The sequence below is a fragment of the Schistocerca gregaria genome, chromosome 8 (assembly GCF_023897955.1).
Source record: "Schistocerca gregaria isolate iqSchGreg1 chromosome 8, iqSchGreg1.2, whole genome shotgun sequence".
Classification (NCBI taxonomy): domain Eukaryota; kingdom Metazoa; phylum Arthropoda; class Insecta; order Orthoptera; family Acrididae; genus Schistocerca; species Schistocerca gregaria.
The window spans coordinates 181,644,472-181,670,917 of NC_064927.1; the positions used below are offsets into that span (position 1 = coordinate 181,644,472).

The window sequence follows — 26,446 nt, forward strand, 5'->3', positions numbered from 1 at the left end:
GCTTCATGGAGACGGTTGCGAATGGTCCTCGCCGATACCCCAGGAGCAACAGTGTCCCTAATTTGCTGGGAAGTGGCGGTGCGGTCCCCTACGGCACTGCGTAGGATCCTACGGTCTTGGCGTGCATCCGTGTGTCGCTGCGGTCCGGTCCCAGGTCGACGGGCACGTGCACCTTCCGCCGACCACTGGCGACAACATCGATGTACTGTGGAGACCTCATGCCCAACGTGTTGAGCAATTCGGCGGTACGTCCACCCGGCCTCCCGCACGCCCGCTATACGCCCTCGCTCAAAGTCCGTCAACTGCACATACGGTTCACGTCCATGCTGTCGCGGCATGCTACCAGTGTTAAAGACTGCGATGGAGCTCCGTATGCCACGGCAAACTGGCTGACACTGACGGCGGCGGTGCACAAATGCTACGCAGCTAGCGCCATTCGACGGCCAACACCGCGGTTCCTGGTGTGTCTGCTGTGCCGTGCGTGTGATCATTGCTTGTACAGCCCTCTCGCAGTGTCCGGAGCAAGTATGGTGGGTCTGACACACCGGTGTCAATGTGTTCTATTTTCCATTTCCAGGAGTGTATATATTGCGGTTGTTCTGTGAATATCCCGAGTACCTTAAATGAATGTCTGTGAGGTGATCTTGGGTGGGCTCCAGCTATTACTCTTTTTGAACGCTATTGTCTAATGAATACTTTTTCCCGTAATGATGTATTGTCCCAAAATATTATGCCGTATCGAAGCAGTGAATGAAAATTGACATAGTAGGCTAATTTACTGATATATTTGTTACCAAGATATCCTATAACTCTAATAGTATAAGTAGCTGTTCAACGTCTATATTTATATTTATTTAGGGTGTTATGCCATTAATTGCACAGAATCGTATGTACTATGTTTACTCAAAATTTAGTGAAACATTTGCAGAGAACCACTTAATTATTTTCTAAAAGATATTATTTACAATTTCCTCAGCTCATTATTGTTTGTTGGGTGTGATTACTATACTTGTATAATCAGAAAAAACTTGGATTTGCATCTTCATTAATATAGCGTGGCAAGTCTTAAGAACAATAAGGGAATCCTGTGGTACGACATTCTTGATACCTCCCCAGTTAGATGATTCTGCTGATTTTTATAGACTATCTGTACTGTTAATTTCAACTTTCTACATTCTTTCATTGAAAATGTATTAAACGATTTGTGCCTGTCCCACTCATAACACAATTCCTTTTTCTATCAAAATTTCATGATTCACACAGTCAAAAGTCTTTCAGAGATCCCATAATTTGCCAACGTTTGATGTTCGGTTCTTCAGAGCATTTAATATTTGATCAGTGAAAGCATATATATATAGCATTCTCTGTTGAAAAGCCTTTCTGAAAACCAAGTTGACATTTTGTTAGTACTTCATTTTTACAAATACATAATGCTACTCTTGAATATACTACATTTTCAAGAATATTGGATACAGCTGTCAGAAGTCAGACTGGGCAGCAGTTGTTAGCCTCAGACCTATCCCTTTTTATGCAACGGTTTAACTGTAGTATATTTCAGTCTGTTTAAAAAAATGCCCTGTTTCAGTGAGCTTCTTTTGTGGCTGAGAATCCTATTTATCTGCTGGCAGCAAGCTTTTAGTAATCTGTTGAAAATGCCATCAATTCCACATGAGCTTTTACTTTTGACTGAATTTATTATTTTCCTAATTTCAGTAGGAGAGGTGGGCTGAATTTCAGTTTTATCAAATTGAATAGGTATTGCATTTTCTAATGAATCGTTGGATCCTATTTTCTCTACAACACTTAAAAATGATTTTTAAAAATGTGTCCTACTTCTGACTTCATCTTAAAAAGCTTTTCATTGCATTTGATAGAAATGCAGTGTCACTGTTATCTCGGTTGCCCTGTTTCCCTTTTAACAATATTCCAAAGTGTTTTAATTTTATTGTCAGAGGTGCTAATCTCAAATGTAATATACATACTTATGGACTTTTTAATAATTTTTCTTTATACAGATCAGTAATTTTCATAATGTTTCACTGTTACTGGATCATTCCTCCTTCTAGCTGTAAGATACTTTTCCCTTTTCTGTTTACAAGATATTTTTATTCCTTTAGTAAGTCATGGCTTTGTAGATGGTTTCTTACAGCTGTATTTACAAAGATATCTTGAAATTCGTTAAGTTTTAAATTAGCATCGGGTTCCCTGTATACTTCATCTCAGCTTAACTGTTGCAAGCTTTCCCAAAAACTTGCAGTTGCTAAATCGTTAGCTGAACACATTATTTTGGAGGACTGTTTTGCATTCCTGTATGGAGCTATATCATATACTCTAACTAGTTGTGCATCATGATCTGTCAGACCATTCTTAACAGGAAAAGTTTTTTTTTATTAAATTTATCACCAGCAAGATCCACATATCTGTCTCCGATTGAAGGTGTTTGAGATCAGATAGGAAGACAACATCGTCCCAGTGCCAAAATCCGGGATATAAAAGTCCAGTTACGACAGTTGTGGGCCAGTGTGCCTCAGGAGAGGATACGACGGCTTTGACACCCCATATGAATCAGTCCGTAGATCGAGATCAAAGGGGATGCAAATCCGTACTGATAAATGTGCTGATACTGGCAAGTTCATTACAAATTTGACGAGATGCAGAAATAACATCATACTCCGTCTTACCTCGTGAAGTTAAATTTCATTTCCTCCTCCTCTTCTCGGTGTTTCACTTTTTGTGTCATGCAGTACATTTTTAACATAATACAAACACAAAGATAAGTGGGGTTAAGAATCAAACTAAATACTGCATAACTAGTCACCGGAGACCATGGGGCCCTTGATCAAAACACTCAGAAAATGTCCCTAACAGCCACTTTCATATTCACTCTGCGTATGTTGGGAACCAAAGGAGTAGCCCTTATAATACGTGTCTCGTTTCGATTGTGAGATAAGGAAGGGTTTATCACCTTATCAACACTGATCTCATAGAACACGGGCCACGAACTAAGATTGTCATGTAGGGAAGGTATAATCGGCAGTGACCTGCGCGTTGTATTCTCCTCAAGAGTTTTAGGCGTCAACGAGAACCGTTAATCCACATGGCCGGACGCGCACTTGAACTTCGCTTCTGTAGAATATCAGTAAACCCCGCGTGTGGTGCCTATTCCGAACAGTATCCCACTACGGACGTTATGGCATGATGTCGACATCGAGATCATTAGAGATAACTCGCTTCATTACACGGCGACATGGGGAAGATTCCACCTTGGCTTTTCAGTAGCCGCTGTTCCAACATTTCCTTGAGGTGATTCATGCAGCTAGTTATCATCATCATTATCGTTTTCACTTCTAGGTATTAGGCTAACTGAATGCTCCGTCTTCAAAGTTTGTTGAGCCGGTCTCGTATTGGGTTCCCCACGGTTTCTTCTTCCTCTCGGGCCGCATCTCCACAGTCTTTTATCTGACATACTGCTCATAGGCCCTCCCCACCATTTGTGTAGCTCTCTACTATATTGTTTATCCTTCAGGTTTCTAATTTACTCATTCCTAATCCGGTCTCTGCGTGTGAAAGCTTCACTGTTCTTAGAAATTTCATTTAGCTGCCTGTAGTTTGCATACATCTCTCTTTGTGAGAACCCACGTTCCACTTCTATAAAGCAAAGACGTCACAACCATATTTTCACATAACATTATTTTTCTTTCCATTCTAAATCCGTTCTTTAGAATTCTGTGCATACTGCCACATACAGGTATATACTGCAGGTGATGAAAACCGTTGTCTATGTCTCTGGTGACTTATTTCGTTTCCTAAATCATTAAAACTACCAACTTATTCTATTATTCTGGTGTGATAATTTTGAGCTGATTGCTCCAAATCTCTTAAATGCAGTTTTATTGAGATTTCTGTATTGTATTCTTTGCCAAACTGTACAAATCATGTGTGGCACGTAGTAAGTTCTTTTCATCGTCAAACAAAGTAAACTTATCTTACGATCGTATACTGTGATATCTGTAACTCAGGATGTATTTCCTGTTCCCATCTTCTTAAAATGTCGAGCGAGTGCTGAAAAGTAATGCCTCCGAAATTTTTATGTGCAAACTCCTAAAGCTTTTTAAATAAAACTTATCTTATTGCCATTTTACATCTTTATTCTTCATTTCTACATATTTTTTACTCAACATATTGTTCCTGGCAAAGAACATATTTCTGACAACGAGAGACCACTTACTTGATACAATCACTGTAGACTGTCTGACTTTGTCGAGGGATCCCAAATCTCACCTCTGCGTTCACCGCTTCATCACTATCGAAGTGAAGTACTCTAACACGTTCTTTAAGTTTTGGGAACAGATGGAACTCGAAAAGAACAAAGTCGGGACTGTATGAAGGGATGATCGATGACAGTGAACCCAAGGCGTCGTCTTGCTGGAGATATCGCAGCACTCGTGTGTGGTCTGCCATTGTCATTGTCATGTACGTACGAAATCTCCGAGTCCCAAACTCGATTACAGCGCGATGTACTTACATTACACTCTACCATGTTACACGCTAAAATTCAGAGCCCTCTAGACGCACAGGGCTGCAAATATACAGGAGTGAAGAATAAATATGCAGAATGTTAATAACGTTTGTATTTTTAGAAAGCGTTGAGAGTTTTCACATAAAAAATTCCGCGTCATTACTTTTATAGACGCCCTAGTAGATTTTAAATGATGTCGGTGATAAATTGCCACTCGTCTGAAACCCTGATTCTCAGTTGTGCCTGAAATTCTTGCTTCACGTAGACCGTAGTAGCCCTAAATCAGGACTGTCATCGCCTTCTGAATATCAGCCGAGCATTTTCGCATGTCACACCGAAGTTCACTCTTCATAACGTTTTAGCGACAGCCAAAAAGGGATACAGGTCGTATAACTATTACACAGATCCGTGAAGAATGGGATCAAAGAAATTTTTATTTGCTCACAGATGAGGTCCCACATCTGTAGAATTCTCAAAGGAAATCAAATTGTGGGGTTTATGCACCTCCTCCCCCCCCCCCCTCCCCCCTCATGCCACATGCCACTCATTGATGCATCATTCTGATTACGTATTCTAGAGACACGTAGCCATATCATCCTGTAAATCTTTTAAGATGATATTTTACAAATGTCTTTTTTCAACACCCTTCTTTGTCGTAGTAAACATACGTAGGAATTCTCCCTCGCTCAATGCCTTGGAGTCATCAGAACGTCGCCACTGGTTTATATTGATCATGCCTTCTGCGTAGGACGTATTTAATATTTCTTGTCTGTAATGGCATGTGTGTCGAGTTTATATGCAAATGCCTAATAGAAATACAGTCGAGAACACGTCCACTTACGGACCACTAGTAGAGACGTCCACGTTTCAGTTTCAGATCACATTTTTCCAGTATTACCACACCAGAAGTATCTGACAAAGCTTTGATTGCTGTCCCAAAAGGTGAGAAAGTACTTTGCATTTTTCTCAAATCATTCCTTGTTCTATCACACGCCAGCGAATGAACTGCTCCAAATTGGCGAGCAAAGCGGCCTTTCGATCTACTTACAGCTTGATAGGAATGATCTTAGCGCCTTGACCGTTTTATCTCTCATATGTTTACGTAGAGCGGCTGCAAATTTAAGCCACGATAGCATGTAATCTGAAACGGAGCGTCTGCTGGTAGCCTGGTGGCGTAATCTTCAACATACATATACACGAGTGACGTGCGCCAGCTTATATCAGTGTTTGTTCTGTGCAGGGAACAGAGGAATATGGACCCCGCTACACGGAGCTCACCTCGTGATTAGATACCGCTCCACGTCGATATTCGGATCCTATCAGTCTGTGATTTAGTGGCCTGTTAATTCTGGCGATAGCTACGGATTCGCTAGATTTCGGCTTTCCACCTGCAGATTCCACACATCACGGCGATAACGACCGACCGGTCGAGGACATCCTAGTGGCTGACACCACCACAACACCATGCCTCTAGGTAAGCGAGCGCTTGCGGCTCCGTGTACAGTGTATTTACGATTTAATTAGCCTTCCAACATTTTTAATGGAAAGCTCGCAATTCTTGCGTGTTTGGAAAACGTATTATTAACATTTTTATTTATTTCTTCACGGGGCCACTTATGACCGATAAATCAACAAGTGTCTGCGTACAAAAAGCTCCCTATCATCTAACAATGTACGTGGATATTCCCTCTCTTGGATGTCACAAAAACTAGGCTTCATGGGATCAGACCTATGTTAGTTACTTAAGGGGAAAACAGCTTGTATAAGACGTTAGAATTATGTAGATAGTTTAAATTTACGGTATTCCCATCGCTCTCTGACACAGTAAAATTAACTTATTTCTGAAATGTAATATTTCTTGACACTGTATAAAAAATTCTACATGCAACTGATGATCGTATAATTATCATTATTAACTGAATGCTGTTCTTATAAAAAATCTAATCTTTTTAGTTACACTGGTATGTGTTACTTCAGCATCGATTTCCACTCGGCACATTTTTTTTTTTATTACATGACAGAATGGTGTTGGTATTTCCCTTCACATTCACCTCCGTGACTGCATCCGTACAGACAAATTAATGTTACTAGGTAGCTTTTCTTAACTTTTTCTTGGTCATTGCTTAGAATTACATTTTTTAAAAATATGTTTGCTTCTCATGTTATTTGCTTTAATAATCAATAGATATTTTTAACTCACATGATCTGTTTCCTGCTCCCTGATTTTGTGACTAACGCTTATTCGTGACAGCAATGTTGAATATATAATTTTAATGAAGTAATAATTAATTCATGAATATATCTTAGCGCAATAAATGTTGTATTAATGTAAAAACTTAATACTGTGTTCAAATGGAAATGTAATAAACGTAGTTATTTCCAGAAACAATATTTTAGTCAAGTGAATTTACATCTCACAGCATCAGACTTTTTTTCAACTGAGGAAAAAATAAACATTGTTTGATGCGCGAACGACATCTTCAGTGCCGGAATATTGTGATCAAGGACTTTTATTTAGGTACTGAGACCGCAAGGATGGTGGTTTGTCACACAAGAACTTGGTGTATCGTATCTGATTTTGATGAACGATATTTCGTCTGTCTTATCTGACCTGAGATTATTGGTAGATGCACACTGGTCAGCGCTCGTAATGCCTGAAATACTGTAGAGGCGATTTACAGGCACACCCAAATGCTGCGGAGGTTTAATAAATAATTTATAAAAAAAGTGTTTTGTTGTCGAATTTCTTTGAGAAATCAGCAGATAATTTACACCATTTGCAGGAAAGTGTGGGTGTTTCTCTCCTTTACAATTATGTTAGTGTACAATCACTTCGTTTGTGAATAACCTGCGTTTCGGTCTGCGATAGAGATATATTTCAAGCCCACATAAAAATATACTGTACCATCTCTTAAATAAATAAATAGATAATATTTGTAACCGTTGCAGCAGGATATCTTTACTACTCCCTTCGTGGAATGGTGTTTTCCGATGTTAGATGGTATGTATTCGGTTTTACGATTGCACTTTTATGGGTTTTTTCTAGTCACCTAATTCTCATTTCGTACTATAAACGGTGTTTAACGCTATATTCACTGTCGAACTCTCAAATTGTTTTGCCGGCCTCGGAAAAACCCCAGGAATACGGCCAGCAATATCGATAGGCGATCGCCAGTTCGTTCTTGGGAGTAGTCCTCACACAAGCGGAACCGTTGCTTCTGTTGTGCGAGTGAAAGTGTAGCTACTGTGAGTCAGTGCGGGAAACCTTGGTAACTACAGTTTGTCCGCATTTTCGTTATGTGTAGCCGTATACAAGAATGCAGGTCCGAAACGCGTTGTGCATCCAGTCTCATTTCCAAGTAAAACATCTATCGTCTCGGTTTGGAAGAAAAAAAAACTTGCGCTACTGAAGAACTGAATAAGAAAAATCTTCCGTACAGACGGACGCAACTACCCGTAGCAATGTCACCGCTCGCATTCCCTTAAACGTGTGAAGCGGAAGGGAGACGGTTCACGATGAGTGTTGAATGTTGTTTTCCGCGTCTCTCGCTTGCTAACGGGTCATCTGTTTTCCTGTGACGTTTTCTCCCCATAACATAAATTTGGGCCGCGCGTGGTAGCCGCGCGGTCTTGGGCACCTTGTCACGGCTCCCCACGTCGGAGGTTCGAGTCTTCCCTCGGGCATGGGAATGTGTGTTGTCCATAGCGTATGTTAGATTAAATAGTGTGTAGTCTTAGGGATCTATGACCTCAGCAGTTTGGTACTATAAGACCTTACCACAAATTTTCAATTTCCATAAATTTGGAATTAACTGGCCCCAGATGTCCACTTTAACAGGAGAAAGGGGATGGTTAATACGAGCGATAAGTGTCTTCTTCTCACGGGATCGACATGTTAATCGGGATCATAGTGGTAGAGAGAGTGACCCTCCCCCTTCCCGAATATCGTCAACGGAAAGGAATTTCTGTACATCTGTGTGCGTCTAGTGTTGTCCCATGGAAAGTGTGAGAACGTTTTCGAAATGTTTGCGAATCATATAAGTAGGGCAAGGCGTGGATACCAGTCCGGTATTCACCCAGTGACCTGTGAGAAACGATCTAAGAACCATACCTAGGCAGGCTGACACGCCACACGTCGGCCCTCATAGTTGATTCACCGCACGGTTATCGTCGAGGGTATAAATACGAATGCCGACGTCTAAGTCAAAAGTCAATCATTGTGCTACATCAGCCATGATCCGTTGAAAAGTCTCAACGTCTAAACAGTTTCGGGAGTTCTTCGGATCTCGGGGACGCGGGATCCGATCTGTAGAGGGTTTCTGTGTGTAGAAGGCTGGTCGTGGGCGAAGGTGATACTCGAAAACGTCACACGTTGCTGCAGTCATGTTAGTGGTAAGACGACTGAAAGTTTTCCTCCTAGCAAACTCGCAAGTGTGTTTCCTGTGTGTGGGCGTGGAGCTTTCACCAATTGTTTTTAATTCTTATTTTTGGAGGCGGCTTTCGAGACTTGTGATTGGTCATCTCAGTGCTTTATTACAGTGTCGATCTTTCAGCTGTCTGGAGGTATGTTCTCCGACGCACCGTGAGCGAATGTAGCATGAACAGCGGAATGTGATGATTCTAGTTCGATACCTACCCTCCACCACGTGCCGGATTGGTTCATGCAGAGGTCAGTGTGTAGGTTGATACATTTATTAGAGGTAGGGGTGCAAATGTGGAAACCCAGTTTGTTTTTGTTGTATAAAAGAAATTAGCCAAAGCTAATTCATAATGTTTTAACAATGAATGTAATATTATGAAACACAAAAACTAAATATGTTAAAAATTTAAAAAAATTCTGCTTGCACAACAACTCATTAATTTTTCAAGAAGTGGGGGTAATGTGGAAACGCCTTAAATTTGTGGGAAACCGACTACTTCAAACGAAAACTATTAAAAATCTTAGGAACTGTTTTGTTTTATATTAAAATTAAATTACACCAAAATATTTTTAAACGCAACTGTAATAGAAGAATGTTTCATAAGCGAAGTTCACTTGCAAAAATCGCATATGTAAATATCTCCTTCATTTCTGGCACACAAAGAGTGACTCCACTCCTCACACACTACACACTTAATCCACAATTCTCCCCGGACGTCTTTGTAAAATGCGCCTCCACAAAAAATACAAATGGCATCATCTTCAGTGGGTTTTTCTTCCCCAACTGGAAGATCCAGTCGCCCGAAGAGACAGTTGGTGCAATGGGCTCTTCATCTGAATCCTTAGGTAACTTAAGGAGTGTGTACTGTACTCAGCTTCCAAAATATCAGAAAACGTGTCTACAGCTTCTTTGTTGAACCAGTTTGCTCTCGAGAATGAAGTCCCCATAGGTGGATTGTGAGTTTATTTCTGTGTTGTCTAAGAAAAAGGTCAAACAAAGCTCTACCTGCAGCATTTTAAGTAAAAGGGTCATTAATATTATTTCTTTCCGCTGGCTGATATGCCTTTGTCTTGACATCTAATCTGGTTAGGCCATAGAAGCGATTATCCATTACAATGAGATACTGTACCAACTGTTTCTCATTAACATCAGGTAGTGCAGGCTTACGCCCAAGTCTCAAAGAAACACATTCTTCAGGTGACATATCACTCTGTAGAAACCTTTGAAGTGTCGTCTGAGGTACACTGAACGTTTTTACTGCTCTTGTTAACCCCATCTGCTTTTCCCTTAAGGCTATTATAGCCTTAATCATGTTTCCAGCATCCCACTTCTTCACAATAGCTCTTGGTTTCCGATCAGTTAGCTTTCGTGGCATATAGAAACAGACGCACAACGTATTGGAAGTAATGTTTGGATGTTGGTACTGTGGAAACGTTTCCACAATGCCATCGTATGTATGCTTCCACATTACCTACACAATGGCCATTTTACATTTAGGTAGATTACATTAAGTAACTATCCATTTAATTGACAAACGACTACTAAAACCTTCTATGCACCTCCTTTTATAAGCTATCAGACGTAAAGAAAAGATAACTACAAAGTATGTCGATAAATATAATACCAAAACTTACCTCGAAAAAGGTTTAGAAAATGCGCGAACTGCATCATTGTCACGGCGTCTGTTGCTGAACTGACTGCTAAGCCTCTACCGTGATAAATAGGAACTATTGCAAAAATTTCTGGCTTCCCCGCTACAGTGCAGCACTCTGCAGGCCAGATACTAGACGTTTCCACATTACCCACACGCTTCCACATTTGACCCCTACCTCTACTCTTAGACGAATTCTGCAGATGAAAACGGAACCCTTGTAGGATTATTTTGTTGTCTATCTGTGTGTCCGACCGTTTTCCTGAGGAACCCTTTGGTATTCAAAATGGTTCAAATGCCTCTGAGCACTACGGCGGTCGCGCGGTTCCAGACTGAAGCGCCTAGAGCCGCTCGGCCACAGGGGCCGCCTCCCTCTGGTGTATCAAGTTGAAATTTGTGTCACGTACTAAGGTATAAGGCAAATTCAAACTGTAAAAGGCTTAAGTTTTTGAATCAATGAAATCAAAAGGTACGGCCACTTATGTCACACATTTTGACACTCATCAGAGCCTGTAGGATGATTCCCGTTCACTTATAATCTTCAAATTTGGTAAGCAGACAGGTTTTACAGTAGAAGTGAAGGAAAACTCCGAAAATTGTTAATTTGTAATTATATCACAAAAAAATATTTCGTCGCAGTTATGCCCAATACTTCAAAATTCTCAGTTCCCCTATACGCGTAATCAAATTTGTACGGAACCCTCGGTGCGCGACTCCTATCCACTCTTATCCAGTTTTTTTTTTTTTTGGCTTTTATCCATAGTCTGTTAACACTCTTGGCTTAATAATAATAATACCGCCGCTTCTAGAACTAAACCAAAGGGAAATATTTTTGCAACAACCTTTCAACTTGAATATAATCGTACGTAAAACTCTTAAGCGTGACCACACACTAATCCTAACTATTCGTAGATAGTATCATAGACGAAGCAATTCAACTGTCGTCTTGAGGCCGTACATGAAGATTGTTAGGTCGTCGCCAGTTTATACAATGGATATAGCGTGCCCCTTTGGTGCTGATCCTTGATCGTTGGCCATGCAGTGGAAGATAAATACATGTCCTGAGGACAAGTGGTCATCCATCCCGTAAACGTCTCCCCTCTTAAGATTGTCTGAAGCATGGTCATGCACAGCCATTTCTGCTAAACGTACGTCCTAGGGCATACAGATTAACGTTGGTGCATGAATACCTACAATTAGCACCCTGAGTGCTGAGGAAGGCTTTCTTTCTTCCCACGTCTTTTGTAATGTGGCGTCGCGCGGTCTACCGTGCGTTCATGGTCGCAATGTGCTTGCTCCTACCGAGTGCAGCAAGAGAGTTAATTTATCGCTACGCAAATGACAGCATACGCCACCTAACATGTTGCAAAACGCCGTATATAACAACGAGACTTCTCCGGGTTTGATACCTTGGGTTATAGTGGTGACAAATATCTACGTTGAAGTGTTTTGTGTAGCCATTGGGTTATGGACTGATTGTATTCTCAACAGAAGGATCGTCTTACTATAACTATCCAACAATAGAGGGTCAATTTTTTTAATATGACACACTTCCTGTAGCGTAGGCAACTGGAACAAGTCAGTTGGTTCTTTCTGCATTAGGTGTGGTCTATGATACTTCTTAAGCGGCATGTGGAGGCACCATTTAGTTCATGGGCGGTTCCTGATAAAACGCGAAAACAACACTTTTCACCATTTTTTTTTGTAGGCAGTGGATATCTAAATAATTAAAAGCAGAAAATTGCTCATATTTTAAGGGTATATTCTTCAGGCATTTTTTCTAGAAGTGCCGTCTTCCCATTTCTCTAAAATCTTTATCCGTTATCGAGAAACGCCCTAAAAACTTGGTATCTGGGTATCAAGACCGAGCCGTAAGATTCCAAGACAACTATGCATAACAAACTGCAGTACTTTTTACGATGTTTTCCTAAGATCACAATCTCGAACATCCTTGAAAAAAGTCTTGATGATTTTATCCATTTTTGAGATAAAGAAGTTCAAAGTTGTCCTACTTATTCAAATAAAATATCAGGAACCGCCGATGAACTAAATGGTGCATCCATATAGACCACATATTTAAAAAAAGGACAACTGACTTGTTCCAGTTGCCTAAGCTAAATGAAGTGTGTAATATTGAAAAATTGACCCTGCACTGTTGTATAGTTGTGGTAAGACGATCGTTTTGTAAGGCGGAAACGTAGTTTATAAAGTGAAATAGCGCGGAGAAACATGCTGTAAACTGTCTCCGTTATCATCGAAATGGTTCTGGGGGCCCAATGTTGTAATAATCAAGGGCATGGAGACTCTTTGTGCACGTAAAATACGGTTTGAGGTATTAAGTTTGTTTTGCTTCATTTCAGTTTCGCATACGTAAACTATCAAAATTTGAATGTCCCATAAATTTCTTTTCATATCAGTGACATGACCTGCTGTAGCAGGTAAAGGATGGGAACCAAAGAAAAATGCTCCTATCGGAGCACAAAAAGGACAATACGATCATGTTTAAAACACTCTGACTGAAAAGTGGGGTAGTTGCTGCCTCATTCTATCTTCCCCCTTCCCCAAAAATTTTGGCTATCGTAAATATTCTCGCTATTTTATGCTAAGGCAGAAGCAGACAGCTGCAGTTGGAAAGCGGCGGAAAAATAATACACTACTGCCCATTGAAATTGCTACACCTAGAAGAAATGCAGATGATAAACGGGTATTCATTGGATAAATATATTATACTAGAACTGACATGTGTTTACATTTTCACGCAATTTGGGTGAAATCAGTACCCAGAACAACCGCCTCTGATCGTAATAACGGCTTTGATACGCCTGGGCATTGTCAAACAGAGCTTGGATGGCGTGTACAGGTACAGCTAGCTACCCACGCACCTTCAACACGAGACCACAGTTCATCAAGATTAGTGACTGGGGCATTGAGACGAGCCAGTTGCTCGGCCGCCATTGACCAGCCGTTTCCATTTGGTTAGAGATCTGGAGAATGTGCTGGACAGGGCAGCAGTCGAACATGTTATGTATCCAGAAAGGCATGTACAGGACCTGCAACATGCGGTCGTGCATGAAATGTTGCTTAAATGTAGGGTTTCGCAGGGATCGAATGAAGGGTAGAGGCACGGGTCGTAACACATCTGAAATGTAACGTCCACTGTTCAAAGTGCCGTCAATGCGAACAAGAGGTGACCGACACGTGTAACCAATGGCACCCCATTCCATCGCGCCGAGTGATACGCCAGTATGGAGATGACGAATACACGCTTCCAATGTGCGTTCAACACGATGTCGCCAAACACGGATGCGACCATCATGATGCTGTAAACAGAACCTGGATTCATCCGAAAAAATAACGTTTTGCCATTCGTGCACCCAGGTTCGTCGTCGAGTACACCATCGCAGGCACTCCTGTCTGTGATGCAGCGTCAAGGGAACGGCAGCCACGGTCTCCGAGTTGATAGTCCATGCTGCTGCAAACGTCGTCGAACTGTTGATGCAGACGGTTGTTGTCTTGCAAACGTCCCCATATGTTGACTCAGGGATCGAGACGTGGCTCCACGATCCGTTACAGCCACGCGGATAAGATGCCTGTCATCTCGACTGTTTGAGATACGAGGCCGTTGGGATCCAGCACGGCGTTCCGTATTACCCTCCTGAATCCACCGATTACATATTGTTCTAACAGTCATTGGATGTTGACCAACGCAAGCAGCGATGTCGCGTTACGATAAACCGCCATCGCGATAGGCTACAGTTCGAACTTTATCAAAGTCGGAAACGTGATGGTACGCATTTCTCCTCCTTACACGAGGCATCACAACAACGTTTCACTAGGCAACGCCGGTAAACTGCTGTTTGTGTATGAGAAACCAGGTGGGAACTTTCCTCATGTCAGCACGTTGTAGGTGCCAACCTTGTGTGAATGCTCTGAAAAGATAATCATTTGCATATCACAGTATCTTCTTCCTGTCGGTTAAATTTCGCGTCTGTAGCACGTCGTCTTCGTGATGTAGCACTTTTAATGGCCAGTAGTGTAAATACTGGAAGATGGTTTGTAAGTGCGAAGGAGATAAGGATAGTGTGAAAAAGGGGAGGATACAGTGGCAGTGAAATATAGTTGACAGCGGAAGAACAGGAAAGGAGTGAATATTTGAGCCATGTGGTATGGGTAGTTACTTAGATAATTGCTGCCCACGGTGAAAAAAACGCTAAAATGTGGTTTTTGCTGTTTTCTCCAATACGGTAACTTTGAACCTCTGTATCTCGGTAACGGATAACGATCTAGAAAAAGAATCTTCGAAGTTCTCGTAGAATGTCGAACCTCTGTATCTCGGTAACGGATAACGATCTAGAAAAAGAATCTTCGAAGTTCTCGTAGAATGTCGTCTTAAAAACAGATGTTATAATTTCGGCGATCTGCCATGAATAGAAATTATAGAAGTAGCCACCACCATGACTGGCACTTTTCATACCCAAAAGTCATGGTTTTTCGGAGTTCTCTCGGGAACTTCTCATGAACAAGTGCTGCTTATATAAGCTGTCTAATGTCCATCTTAGACCGCATCTAATGCAAAACAAAAGAACCAACCAATTTTCTCAGTTTGCCTGAGCTGAAGGATATGTGTAATGTTTAAATTTTGACCCTGTCTTGTAGGATAGCTATAATATGCCCATTCTTCCGACAGGTAGGAAATGGTCTCTAGGTCAAAGGCTACCCAAAACACTTGAACCCCTTCTCTGTGTGATCAATAGAATCCAATGTACAGCCCACTGAAAAGTCACATTTTCACTCGCGGTTTTCTGGAACATATCGGCACCGTGCGCTATCATACTGCTAATAATGTTTCTACGATCCTCACAAGATGTAGCCATCATACACGTAACTAAAAACAGTTGATTGGAATGGGATTACAGTTTAGAAAGGATATTACGTTTATGCTAAACAGAGTTAATGTGAAATTGACGAAGTTTAGCAGAAAGGAGAATAGCGATTCGCTATGTACCAATATTAAAGAACAGTCAGTAGAAGAGGCGAAACGATTTTCCTTTCAAGAGAAAGATATCACAGGCCTGGAATGAGCAGTAGAGGCGAGGCATACTGTGCACTGACAAATAATAAAATATATAAAACTCATTATCGAAGATTTAATCAATATGATTAATAAATGTCGTTCCTGATTTTGATTGTCAATACTGGAATGCACATATACATCGAAATGTAGTTCAAGTTGTTGCATTTAAATCAGTTCGAAATACATGAAACTTTAATAATACTCTTTGGTAATCTTGACTTAATGAACGTAATGGCTGTTCGTAATGAGCAACGTAACATAATTATTACAATTATATAAATTTACAGATCAAGCGTTACGCGAAGCTGTGCCAGCCTGTAAGTTCTCAGATGCAGTATGAGGAAATTAATAGGTGCTCGCTTCTGATCGTTAGCCTTATCTCCGTAATCGCTACGCGAAAAATATGGCGCAAACAAGCTCTCATACGCCCACGAAACGTAAAGGAAATCTATATTTCACAATAACGGAGTCAAGATGAGGTATTTAAACTCAGATGAACAGAATGTTGTTATTCACTTGCAATCCTCTTCAGTTAGGTCTTACAAAAAGGAAGGAAATTCTTAGAATGAAAGAAGAGAAGTGTTATACGAGGGTCGGTCAAAAAGTAATGCCTCCCATTTTTTTCTACTTAAAAAAATTAAGTTAAGTGAAAAATTTGAATTTGGCGCCATTCCTCAAACCTTCTTCTGCAATCCACTGCAGTAGTAACTTTCTGTGTCAACAGGTGGCAGCACAGCAGAAGTTTGTAAGATGGCCGACATCGATGTTCGTTTGAGACAGCGTTGTGTGATTGAATTCTTGAATGCAGAAGGTGAAACGCCCATACGCATTCATGAAAGACTGAAGAAGGTGTATGGTGTTGTGACAGTGGATGTCAGCACTGTTAGACGATGGGTTCGTCGTTGTAAGGAAGGTGAAGGGCAAACACCGTTGACTGACGAAAAGCGGAGCGGGAGGCCGATGAGTGCAGTGACTCCACACAACATTCAGCAAGTTGATGACATCATTCGTGGTGACCGTCGGGTGACTGCAGATGAAGTGTGTCGCATTATTTCTCTTAGTAAAGGCAGTGTGATCACGATTATTAAACAATTGGGGTGCTCAAAAGTTTGTGCACGGTGGGTTCCAAGAATGTTAACCGATCAGAATAAAGAGGCAAGGAAAACAATAGCCTCCCAACACTTGCAGCGCTTCCGTTTGGAGGGAGATGAGTTTCTGAAAAAAATTGTGACCGGGGACGAAACATGGGTGCATTTTTTTGAACCCGAATCAAAGAGGCAGTCAATGGAGTGGCGTCACACAAGCTCGCCGAGGAAGAAAAAATTCAAAACTGTGCAATCGGCAGGGAAAGTTATGGCAACAGTTTTCTGGGATACAGAGGGTGTGATTCTGGTTGATTTTTTGGAGCAGGGATGCACAATAAATTCTGTTCAATACGTCACAACCCTCAAAAAACTTAAAGCACGTCTTCAGCGAGTTTGCCCAACAAAATCAATGGCAGATGTTCTTCTTTTGCATGACAATGCAAGACCACACACCAGTCGTCACACCTCTGACGAGATTGTCAAAATTGGATGGGAAGTTTTGCCTCATCCCCTATACAGCCCTGACCTGGCACCATCAGACTTCCATCTGTTCGGGCCACTAAAAGAAGCTCATCGTGGGATTCATTTTGAAGATGAGGAGGCCGTCAAAACATCCGTGCGTCAATGGCTTAGGAAGCAGAGCTGTGATTTTTACCGTGCTGGGATACATGCCCTTGTTCAAAGATGGACCAAAACTGTAGAGATGGGCGGAGATTACATTGAAAAATGACAAAATGATCCTCAATGTTGTGGTTTTCAACCTATGTAATTGCATTTAAATTTCCTGACAATTAAACGTAGAAAAAAAAATAGGAGGCATTACTTTTTGACTGACCCTCGTAAAATATCATTAATAACATCTTTATCAGGACACAAACTACAGGAGTAAAATTATTGGTCATTGTATATCGTAAATTGAAAATGAAAATTAAAATATTGTAAATGAAAAGACAAACCATCTTTAGGAAAAAGAAGACAGTAAAAATCTGTTTACAAGTAGTAGATCATCGAAGAATCACCCAGAAGCTTAGCAACAATTACTCTAAGAGCAAAAGTTCAAAAGGTCAGTAATCTAGGAGAATCAATTCAAGTAAATGACTTAGAAAGCACAAAGATTGCCTTTGAAATATAAGACTTTATTTAAAAATATATGTAAGCAGTATTGTGCCGTGAATGAATTAATAACTGTCTATATATTGTAGAGGGTGAGAAAGGTGTCAATGCATATTTATCGTCAGGAGTTAGATGAATTGAGAAAATCGTATGGCAACAAGTAAGGAGCTGCGATTCGTAGAAAACAATATTGTCAAATTTCGGGAGCCAATGGTTAAAAACAAAACAAGGGAAGCAGACGTCATTAGAGACTCAGAACAAGCGGATATATAGGCCCTCCCAGTAAAATGGCATAAGTCAGTCGCGTTGAACGGAGATGCTGAAAAAAGAATGTGGTGTATTTGAATCCCGAATAAAACCAATCTGCGTTAAGAAAAGGTATTGCATTATTTACTGTGTATTCATGTTATGTTTCATGTGTCTTCTAATCTGCCGCCTGTTACAGTTGGTATTTTCAATCTCTTGCCCACTATTAAAGGTTTATACGCTGGTTTTATTACGTAAATCATTTTGCTTCACGTCTTACGGCAATAACCAAAATAGTTATTGTAATCGCTAGTTTCCTTTTCTAATCTGATGATTACCTTCATTAATATATCCATGTGACGTGTGGTAACCATAATTTCAGGATTAATTGGATCACCTCTAGTGAGTTTCATTTATTGAGATGTTATCCACTGTACGAGATTGTTTCTCTGAATGTGAATGATGTTATGAGGAGCTTCCCTTCCCAGGAGGTCACCGAGGAACGGATCCGAAACATCTTAGATGTATGCCAATTGTTCATCTGACACCTTATGGAAGGGAAAGGTACCGGTATGTAGTTCTGACATTGTGCCTGATAATTGAAGTAAGACTTAAGAAAAATTAAAACATGTTCATAGGATTTGCCGGCCTGGAAAACGCGTTCGATAGTGTGCAGTTGTGCAAGGCGTTCAAAATTCCGAGAAATGGAATCAACAACTCGGTTGAATGGAATTTATGGAAACATTTGGAGCCAACTCATTAACTGTTAGTGATGTAAAGCTTCCACCTGAGATCAGATAAGGTGTATGTTTATATTCTGTTAGATTGCCAGAGGAAATAGGCTCCTATCGGAGCACAAAAAAGGCCAATATGATCCTTTACTAAAGACCCTGACTGAAAAATAGGTCAGTGCCTCCCTCTTCCTCTATATTACTGTTACTACCTCATCCATTCATTCCCATTTCTGCCGACTCTTTTCATTGTCGCTGTCTTTCTATTCCTTGTTGTCTCTGTCTCACTGTAGCTCACCAACTTAGACTTTCTCCTTCTTTTACATCCATTACACTTTCATCTAGAAACATCATTTTCCCATCTGTTTCCGTTATCAAGATACACCCTGAAAAACACTATTTTTGGGTATCACAAGTAACAATTGTGGGGATGGCCACTTCTAGAATTTCTGTTAATAACAAATATTTGTAATTTTTACCATATGTTCTTAAGATGATGTTCTGGAGGAAACTTGAAACCTTCTTTGATGTGTTATCCGTTACCAAGCTCCGGAGGTTTAAAATTACCGAACTTATGCAAGTAAAACACGCACGTAATATGCGGTCTGAGGCATAAATGTTGTTTTAACGGATGTAGTGAACACATGGTAAGGGTTTTAAGGTACCTCCTATGATTCTGAGGTCATAAAACTATGCTTTAGCCGCCATTCTTTCACCAATAAAACTTTGTGTCGCACTGTCTCTGTATAATGAACACATCGCGCCCATACAAACAGATCGAAAGTGGCAGTGAGGTGACTTTTTAGGGTCTTAAAATGCTTGAAAATAGTCCTCTAATGCTTGAAAATAGTCCTCTAAAAATTATGGAAAAGTAGAAAGACTGCAGTTTCAGTAAACTGTTTCTAATGAAATTTTTATTCTTCAAGATACAAATCACAAGCCGGGCGGCGTTTTCTATGGACTGCCATCGATAAGCAAAGTATCGAGAAAAAAAGTAAATCAAACGATTTTGTGTTAGCTTTATATTATGCGTACTTATTTATTTTTTATATGTGCCAAAGTATCTAAAATGTGACGGAGAACGCAAAAATGAAAATTAACTGTATTAACATATAGAATACGCTCGTTTGGTGTGAGACGTTCCCATAGGTAAGGGAGGGGAGGAGGGGGTATAAGCAGCACACTCTGCTGTAGCTGCCGGAGCACAAAACTACCACCTCTGAAAGTTTTCTACCCTACAGTCTTAGCAACAACAGTACCACAACATGTATTTCACTGTCAAAGATATTACATGAATTTCGCTTATAATTTTCGACTCGGTCGTTTTCTGACCTGGGTTCCTTACTTCAAATTGGTGCAGTTATCCTTCCCCGTGGCCCGCTTGGTAAGCCGTGCGGTATAACGCACTGCTTTCCGGGCGGGAAGGCGTGCCGCTCCCCGACACGAACCAGCCCAGCGGATTAGTGTCATGGTCCAGTGTGCCGGCCGCCCTGTAGATGATTTTTAAGGCGATTTGCCATCTGCCTCGGCAAATGCGGGCTCGTTCTCCTTATCCCGCCTCAGTCATACTATGTCAGCGATTGCTGTGCAAACACTGTCTCCACGTACGCGTACACCATAATTACTCCACCATGCAAGCATTTGGGGTTACGCTCGTTTGGTGTCAGACGTTCCCATGGGGAAGGGAGGGGGGGGGGAGGGGGGACAGGTCCACTGGGGGCCGAACCGCACAATAACCCTGGGTTCGGTGTGGGGCGGCGGTGGGGTGAGTGGACTGCTGTAGCCTGTTGTGGGTTTGTGCGTCGATTCTAGATCCCCAGTTCAATGCAGTACAATGCGATACTCCGTCACCCCTGATAGTCTGTAACGTCATCACGGAATCATCCTGTATATGAGAATCGCCATTGTTTATCGTAGCTAAATGACTTATCTATTCAGTCCATCGTTTGCCCTTTCACATGAAGAAAACAGCTCTTACGGGTTGTTTTGTTACGACCATGCGCCATAGGCTCTCGAATCGTTTAAAGTACTAGTAATCTTGATAAATTTAATGTACGATAAAACTAAGTATGCTACCGAGACTTGAACTCAGACGCTTGTAGAGTGTAGTGCTCTTACCAACTGAGCTGTACAGATATGAGTCACTACTCTCCTCCACAGCTTCAGTTCTGCCAATAGCGATGCCCTACGTTATAGAAACGAATAGTACCTGGTGATCAAAAAGTCAGTATAAATTTGAAAACTGAATAAATCACGGAACAATGTAGACAGAGAGGTACAAATTGACACACATGCTTGGAATGACATGGGCATTTATTAGAACCAAAAAAATACAAAAGTTCAAACAGTGTCCTACAGATGGCGCTTCATCTGATCAAAATAGCAGTAATTAGCATAACAAAGTAAGACAAAGCAAAGATGATGTTCTTTGCAGGAAATGCTCAATATGTCCACCACCATTCCCTAACAATACCTGTAGTCGAGGAATAATGTTGTGAACAGCACTGTGAATCATGTCCGGAGTTATGATGAGGCACTGGCGTCGGATGTTGTCTTTCAGCATCCCTAGAGATGTTGGTCGATCACGATACACTTCTGACTTCAGGTAACCCCAAAGCCAATAATCCCAATGACTGAGGTCTGGCGACCTGGCAGGCCTTGCATCATGAAAGTGGCGGCTGAGCACACGAACATCAGCAAACGACGCTCGCAAGACATCTTTCACGCGTCTAGCAATATGGGTGGAGCGCCATCCTACATAAACATCGTACGTTCCAGCAGGTGTTTATCAGCCAGCCTGGGGAGGATGTGATTCTGTAACATATCGGCGTACCTCTCACCCGTCACGGTAGCAGTTACAAAACCAGAATCACGCATTTCCTCGAAGAAAAAAGGCTCGATAACGGTAGATGTGATAAATCCAACCAATACCGTGACTTTCTCGTCGTGCAATGGTGTTTCCACGACAGTTATAGGATTTTCGGTAGCCCAAATTCTGCAGTTGAGGGTGTTGACACACCTCGGAGCGTGAAATGAGTTTCGTCGGTCCACAACACGTTACTCAACCAATCGTCATTGACGATTGTCATGCGCAGTCACTGACGTTTTGCTGTCCAGCGCCATCTGTAGGACATTTTGTGAACTTTTTTTTGTTCTAATAAAACCCCATGTCATTCCAAGCATATGTGTCAATTTTTACCTCTCTATCTATATTATACCGTGATTTATTCAGTTTTCAAATTTATACTGACTTTTTCACCACCCGGTATATTTCGGAGTCCCTGACCTACATACACTAAAGTCGGATAGCAGTTTCACCTCATTCGCTCACTCCGTACCTTTCACGGACTACACTTACGCGGAATGCGTCGTAATAGGAACAGTGCTAAGTCGGTGTATATGAAGGATTCATTCGAATGTAAGAATATTTCGTTCTAGAGATTGAGTGGAAGACCCCGAAGAGCAAATAAAGCAATTCAAGGCACACTAGAGAACGTGAAGTGCACGCCGGTCCCGTTACCATAGTCTAGAAGGCGAGAGACAACTACCTTTTGAAGCTCAGCTTTCGATATGGGTTTGTTCTTTGTTCGTAAAATGTCTTGTTTTCACCTGGTTCTCCACAAATGTAAGAGCGCTCCGTAAACAGCCCTGCTTTCTCCTACCATTCCTGTACGAGCCTCGCAAGCTTGCGTAGACAGGCGCAGAGCTCACTTGCTGGCACCGAGTGGTAAGCTTAAGTCGTGGCATAAAATATCCAGTAAAGAGGAGTGTGTCACTGATGTAATCTTTGTTCCTCTAAACAAACGAATCTCCGACCACTTTGGTTCAAATGGCGCTGAGTACTTTGGGACAACAGCTGAGGTCATCAGTCCCCTAGAACTTTGCACTACTTAAACCTAACTAACCTAAGGACATCACACACATCCATGCCCGAGGTAGGATTCGAACTTGCGACCGTAGCAGTCACGCGGTTACGGACTGAAGCGCCTAGAACCGCTAGGCCACCGCCTTCAGCCCGACCACTTTGGAATGCGTGCTCAACGGGAAGAGAAATATTAGAAGCGGACCTGACGAAATCACAGTAAAATTGTTTAAACGCTGCAACCAAAACGCATTACAATCCAACAAAAATGCTTAACAAGGTTTATCCTACGTTTAGGCTTTTATCAGTATTGGTTTATGTCTCTAAGATATTTCCAACGGTAGTTCACAAAAATCTGCGTGATAAATAAAACTTAGATGACCAATAATTTAATTTACGTGTGGGAGGGGGTGGGGTGTTAGTAACGAAGCAAATATCCGTACAAGACTATTGTGGTCACTCAGGAAAAAGCCTTTCATAGGCTGCAGCTCAGTCTAGTTACTCAAATTAGCGTCAATATTAATCACTGAGCCATATTCAAACTTCATCCTGGAACAACATGTCGGAGATACGTGTGAATTAAGGACTATCAACAAAGAATCAATGGAGACCTTCAACAATGCTGAACTCCAACACTTCAGCTACTCAGCACATATTCAGAGAAAATCTTGCAGGAAGCAGTGACATGCACTAAAGCTTAGTCGCAAGTCAATAGAGTTTCAATAACTTATTCCTGTTATACTGTTTACATGGTAACGCTGACGAGCGATATAGAAGGTCTAGCTACGAAACCTTTCGCCACGAATATACTTACATTAAAAGGTCTGACAGCACTTGTCACATTAATCTCCACGATGACCCGACCTCTCGGCAATGTTCAGCATTGTCTTCGTCGTGAAAGCAAGAATATTTAGCACGACATAATATGTTCCCATAAACCATTGAATATTGTAGATTAATAGAGAAATATCAACAATAATGAGACAGAATCTGTAAAATCAAGTCGAGGACTAGAGTTCGTATGACCGTCATCTTGTCTCCTGATAATTCATAACTAGAGCTGCTACTGAAGTTTAAGTAATCTCACCGTTAACCTCTGAAACTTGAAGAATAGGTATGGACATAAAAATGTCGAGAAAAATTCGCTCGTATTGCTTTCAAGGAATTTATGCAAACTTCAAATTAGATATCAGAATCAGATTCATGTAAAGCTGTGGATGTTCAGCACTTCCGTGTGAAATGTAACGATGCATGTTGAAAGCTTCAAATCAGAAAAAAATTGGCGTTATTTTAAATATAGATTTACCGTTAACTATTCAAAATTATACGTACAAAGCCAGTAACAAACGAAGTATTGCGACAGTCAAATGAAAACCAGAAAATGGGAATATCGCACTCATAATAAGGAATAAAAAATGGTATGTGGGCTGCCTCATGCGAAGTTTGTCACAAATGAAATAAAAAATAAAGGCCTACAGGAAAAATGGCCTTTAGAAGGCATTGTTGCTGTATGTAAACCATAGAAAGGACAGCAAGGTGCTCTGATGACTCATGCGCTTGCCAATACTCAACAGATGGATACACATCAAAATCGGATTTTTAATCCACTATGATATTGCCACTTTGAAACGTACACCGTGCATGGTCTAAAGTAATAGAGGAGAAGACACAACAATAGCCATTTTCTGTTGCACAAAGTGTACAAATATTATATCAATGTACAGACTTATTTGACGTTAAAAGTAGTGTAAGGATAAATTACGCAGGTGAACTGGCCTAAACATATTCGCAAAAGAACAAAATATGTTCCGAAAGATGAGGTTTTCGAGTTTCGAAGTTGTTCTAACATAGATACATACAACAAGTTAGAAATTGCATGTCATGAGTGGTCAAGTCGTTAAACTAAATAGAAAGCAGTTAGAAACAGATTCCACATACCGTCAGATATTGTACCCGTACATTCCTGACTCACAGGAAATGTTTGTGCTTTTAATGAACAAACTAACAACTTTTCTGTCATATACACTTACATGCTGAAGCGCCAAAGAAACTAGCATAGGCATGCGTATTCAAATACGCAGGTATGTATATAGGCAGAATACGGCGCTGCGGTCGCCGACGCCTGTATAAGACAACTTGTGTCTGGCGCAGTTGTTAGATCGATTATTGCTACTACATTGGCAGGTTATCAAAATTTATGTTAGTGATAGTCGGCGCAAGAGCGATCGGACACATCATCTCCAAGGTAGCGATTAAGTGGGGATTTTCTCCTACAACCATTTCATGAGTGTACCGTGCAAGCCAGTAATCCTTTAAAACATCAATTCTCCGATATCGCTGTGGCCGGAAAAAGATCCTTCAAGAACGGGACCAACGACGTCTGAAGAGAATCGTTCAATATGACACAAGTGAACCATTCCACAAAATGCTGTAGATTCCAATGCTGGGCCATCAGCAAGTGTCAGCGTGCGAACCATTCAACGAAACGTCATCGATAAGGATTTTCGGAACCGGAGGCCCAACCATGTATCCTTGATGACTACACGACACAAAACTTTACGCCCCGCCGGCGCGCATCAGCACCGACATTGGTCTGTTGATGATTGGAAACATGTTGCTGGTCGGACGATTCTCGTTTCAAATTCTATTGAGGGGATTGATGTGTATGGGTATGGAGAAAACCTCATGAATCCATGGTCGCTGCAAGTCAGCGCGTGACTTTTCAAGCTGGTGGAGGCTCTGTAATGGTGTGGGGCGTGTGAAGTTGGAATGAGATGGGATCCCTGATACGTCTAGATACGACTTTGAAAGGTGACACTATGTAAACATCCTGATCACCTGCATCCAGTCATGTCCATCGTGCACTCCGACGGACCTGGGCAATTGCAACAGGACATTGCGGCACGCCACTCATTCACGTCCAGAATTGCTACAGAGTGGCTGCAGGAACACTCTTCTGAGTTTAAACACTTCCGCCGGCCAACAGACTTTCCAAACATGAACGTTACTGGACATGTCTTGGTGTCTTGCAACGTGCTGTTCAGAAGAAATCTCCACCCCTTCATACTCTTACGGATTCATGGACAGCCTTGCAGGATTCATGACGTGATCTCTCTCCAGCAGTATTTCGGACACGTCGTGTTGCGGCACTTCTCGATGCTCGCGGGGACCCTACACTAGATTAGGCAGTGCACATTAAAAACATTTTTATAAAGCTATTATGTAGATCTTAGTTACAATAGTAATAGTAGAAATAAAGGGAAAAAAACGCAATTCCGTAACCTTTGCTTATTTCGTTACTGCATAGCACAAGTGTTCAAAGAGAGTTCTAACTGACTCTGTCACTTGAAATATCTCCTGACACATGAAATATATCATTAATGTATTTTACAACCACATAAGCCATCACAAGGCGCTAATGAAAAGAAGTGCTATCTGAAATGTTTTCATACCCTTATTAACCAATGAGGTAAAGTAAAAGATAAAGTACCTGTGTTGCTTTTCAGTTCCAGAACAGTAAATGCCAGTGTCAGTAAATATGAGTACAAACATGTACTCAAAAATATGTAAACAACAAGTTCTGAGTTTCCCGTGTCTTTATCTGTACACAAAGGACAGGAAAATCTACAAATCTATCGGTGAGGTAGATTATAAACAATTTGACATTTCTGATTCACAATGAATGGTTGTACAGACGAGACAAAAACAAAAACAAGTCCATTTTACACTTTTTTTAAACTATAA

The 26,446-nt window shown here is 41.2% G+C and overlaps 1 protein-coding gene across 1 annotated transcript in view; it reads left to right on the forward strand.

Annotated features, from left to right (window-relative positions):
* LOC126283961 (aquaporin AQPAn.G-like) overlaps positions 1-26,446 on the forward strand; it is a 178,598-nt gene that overhangs the window by 13,701 nt on the left and 138,451 nt on the right. Inside the window, exon 2 of the mRNA XM_049982408.1 lies at positions 5,760-5,993. Within this exon, the coding sequence (XP_049838365.1) occupies positions 5,984-5,993 (10 nt within the window). The 5' untranslated portion in view covers positions 5,760-5,983. The remainder of the gene's footprint in view (positions 1-5,759; positions 5,994-26,446) is intronic.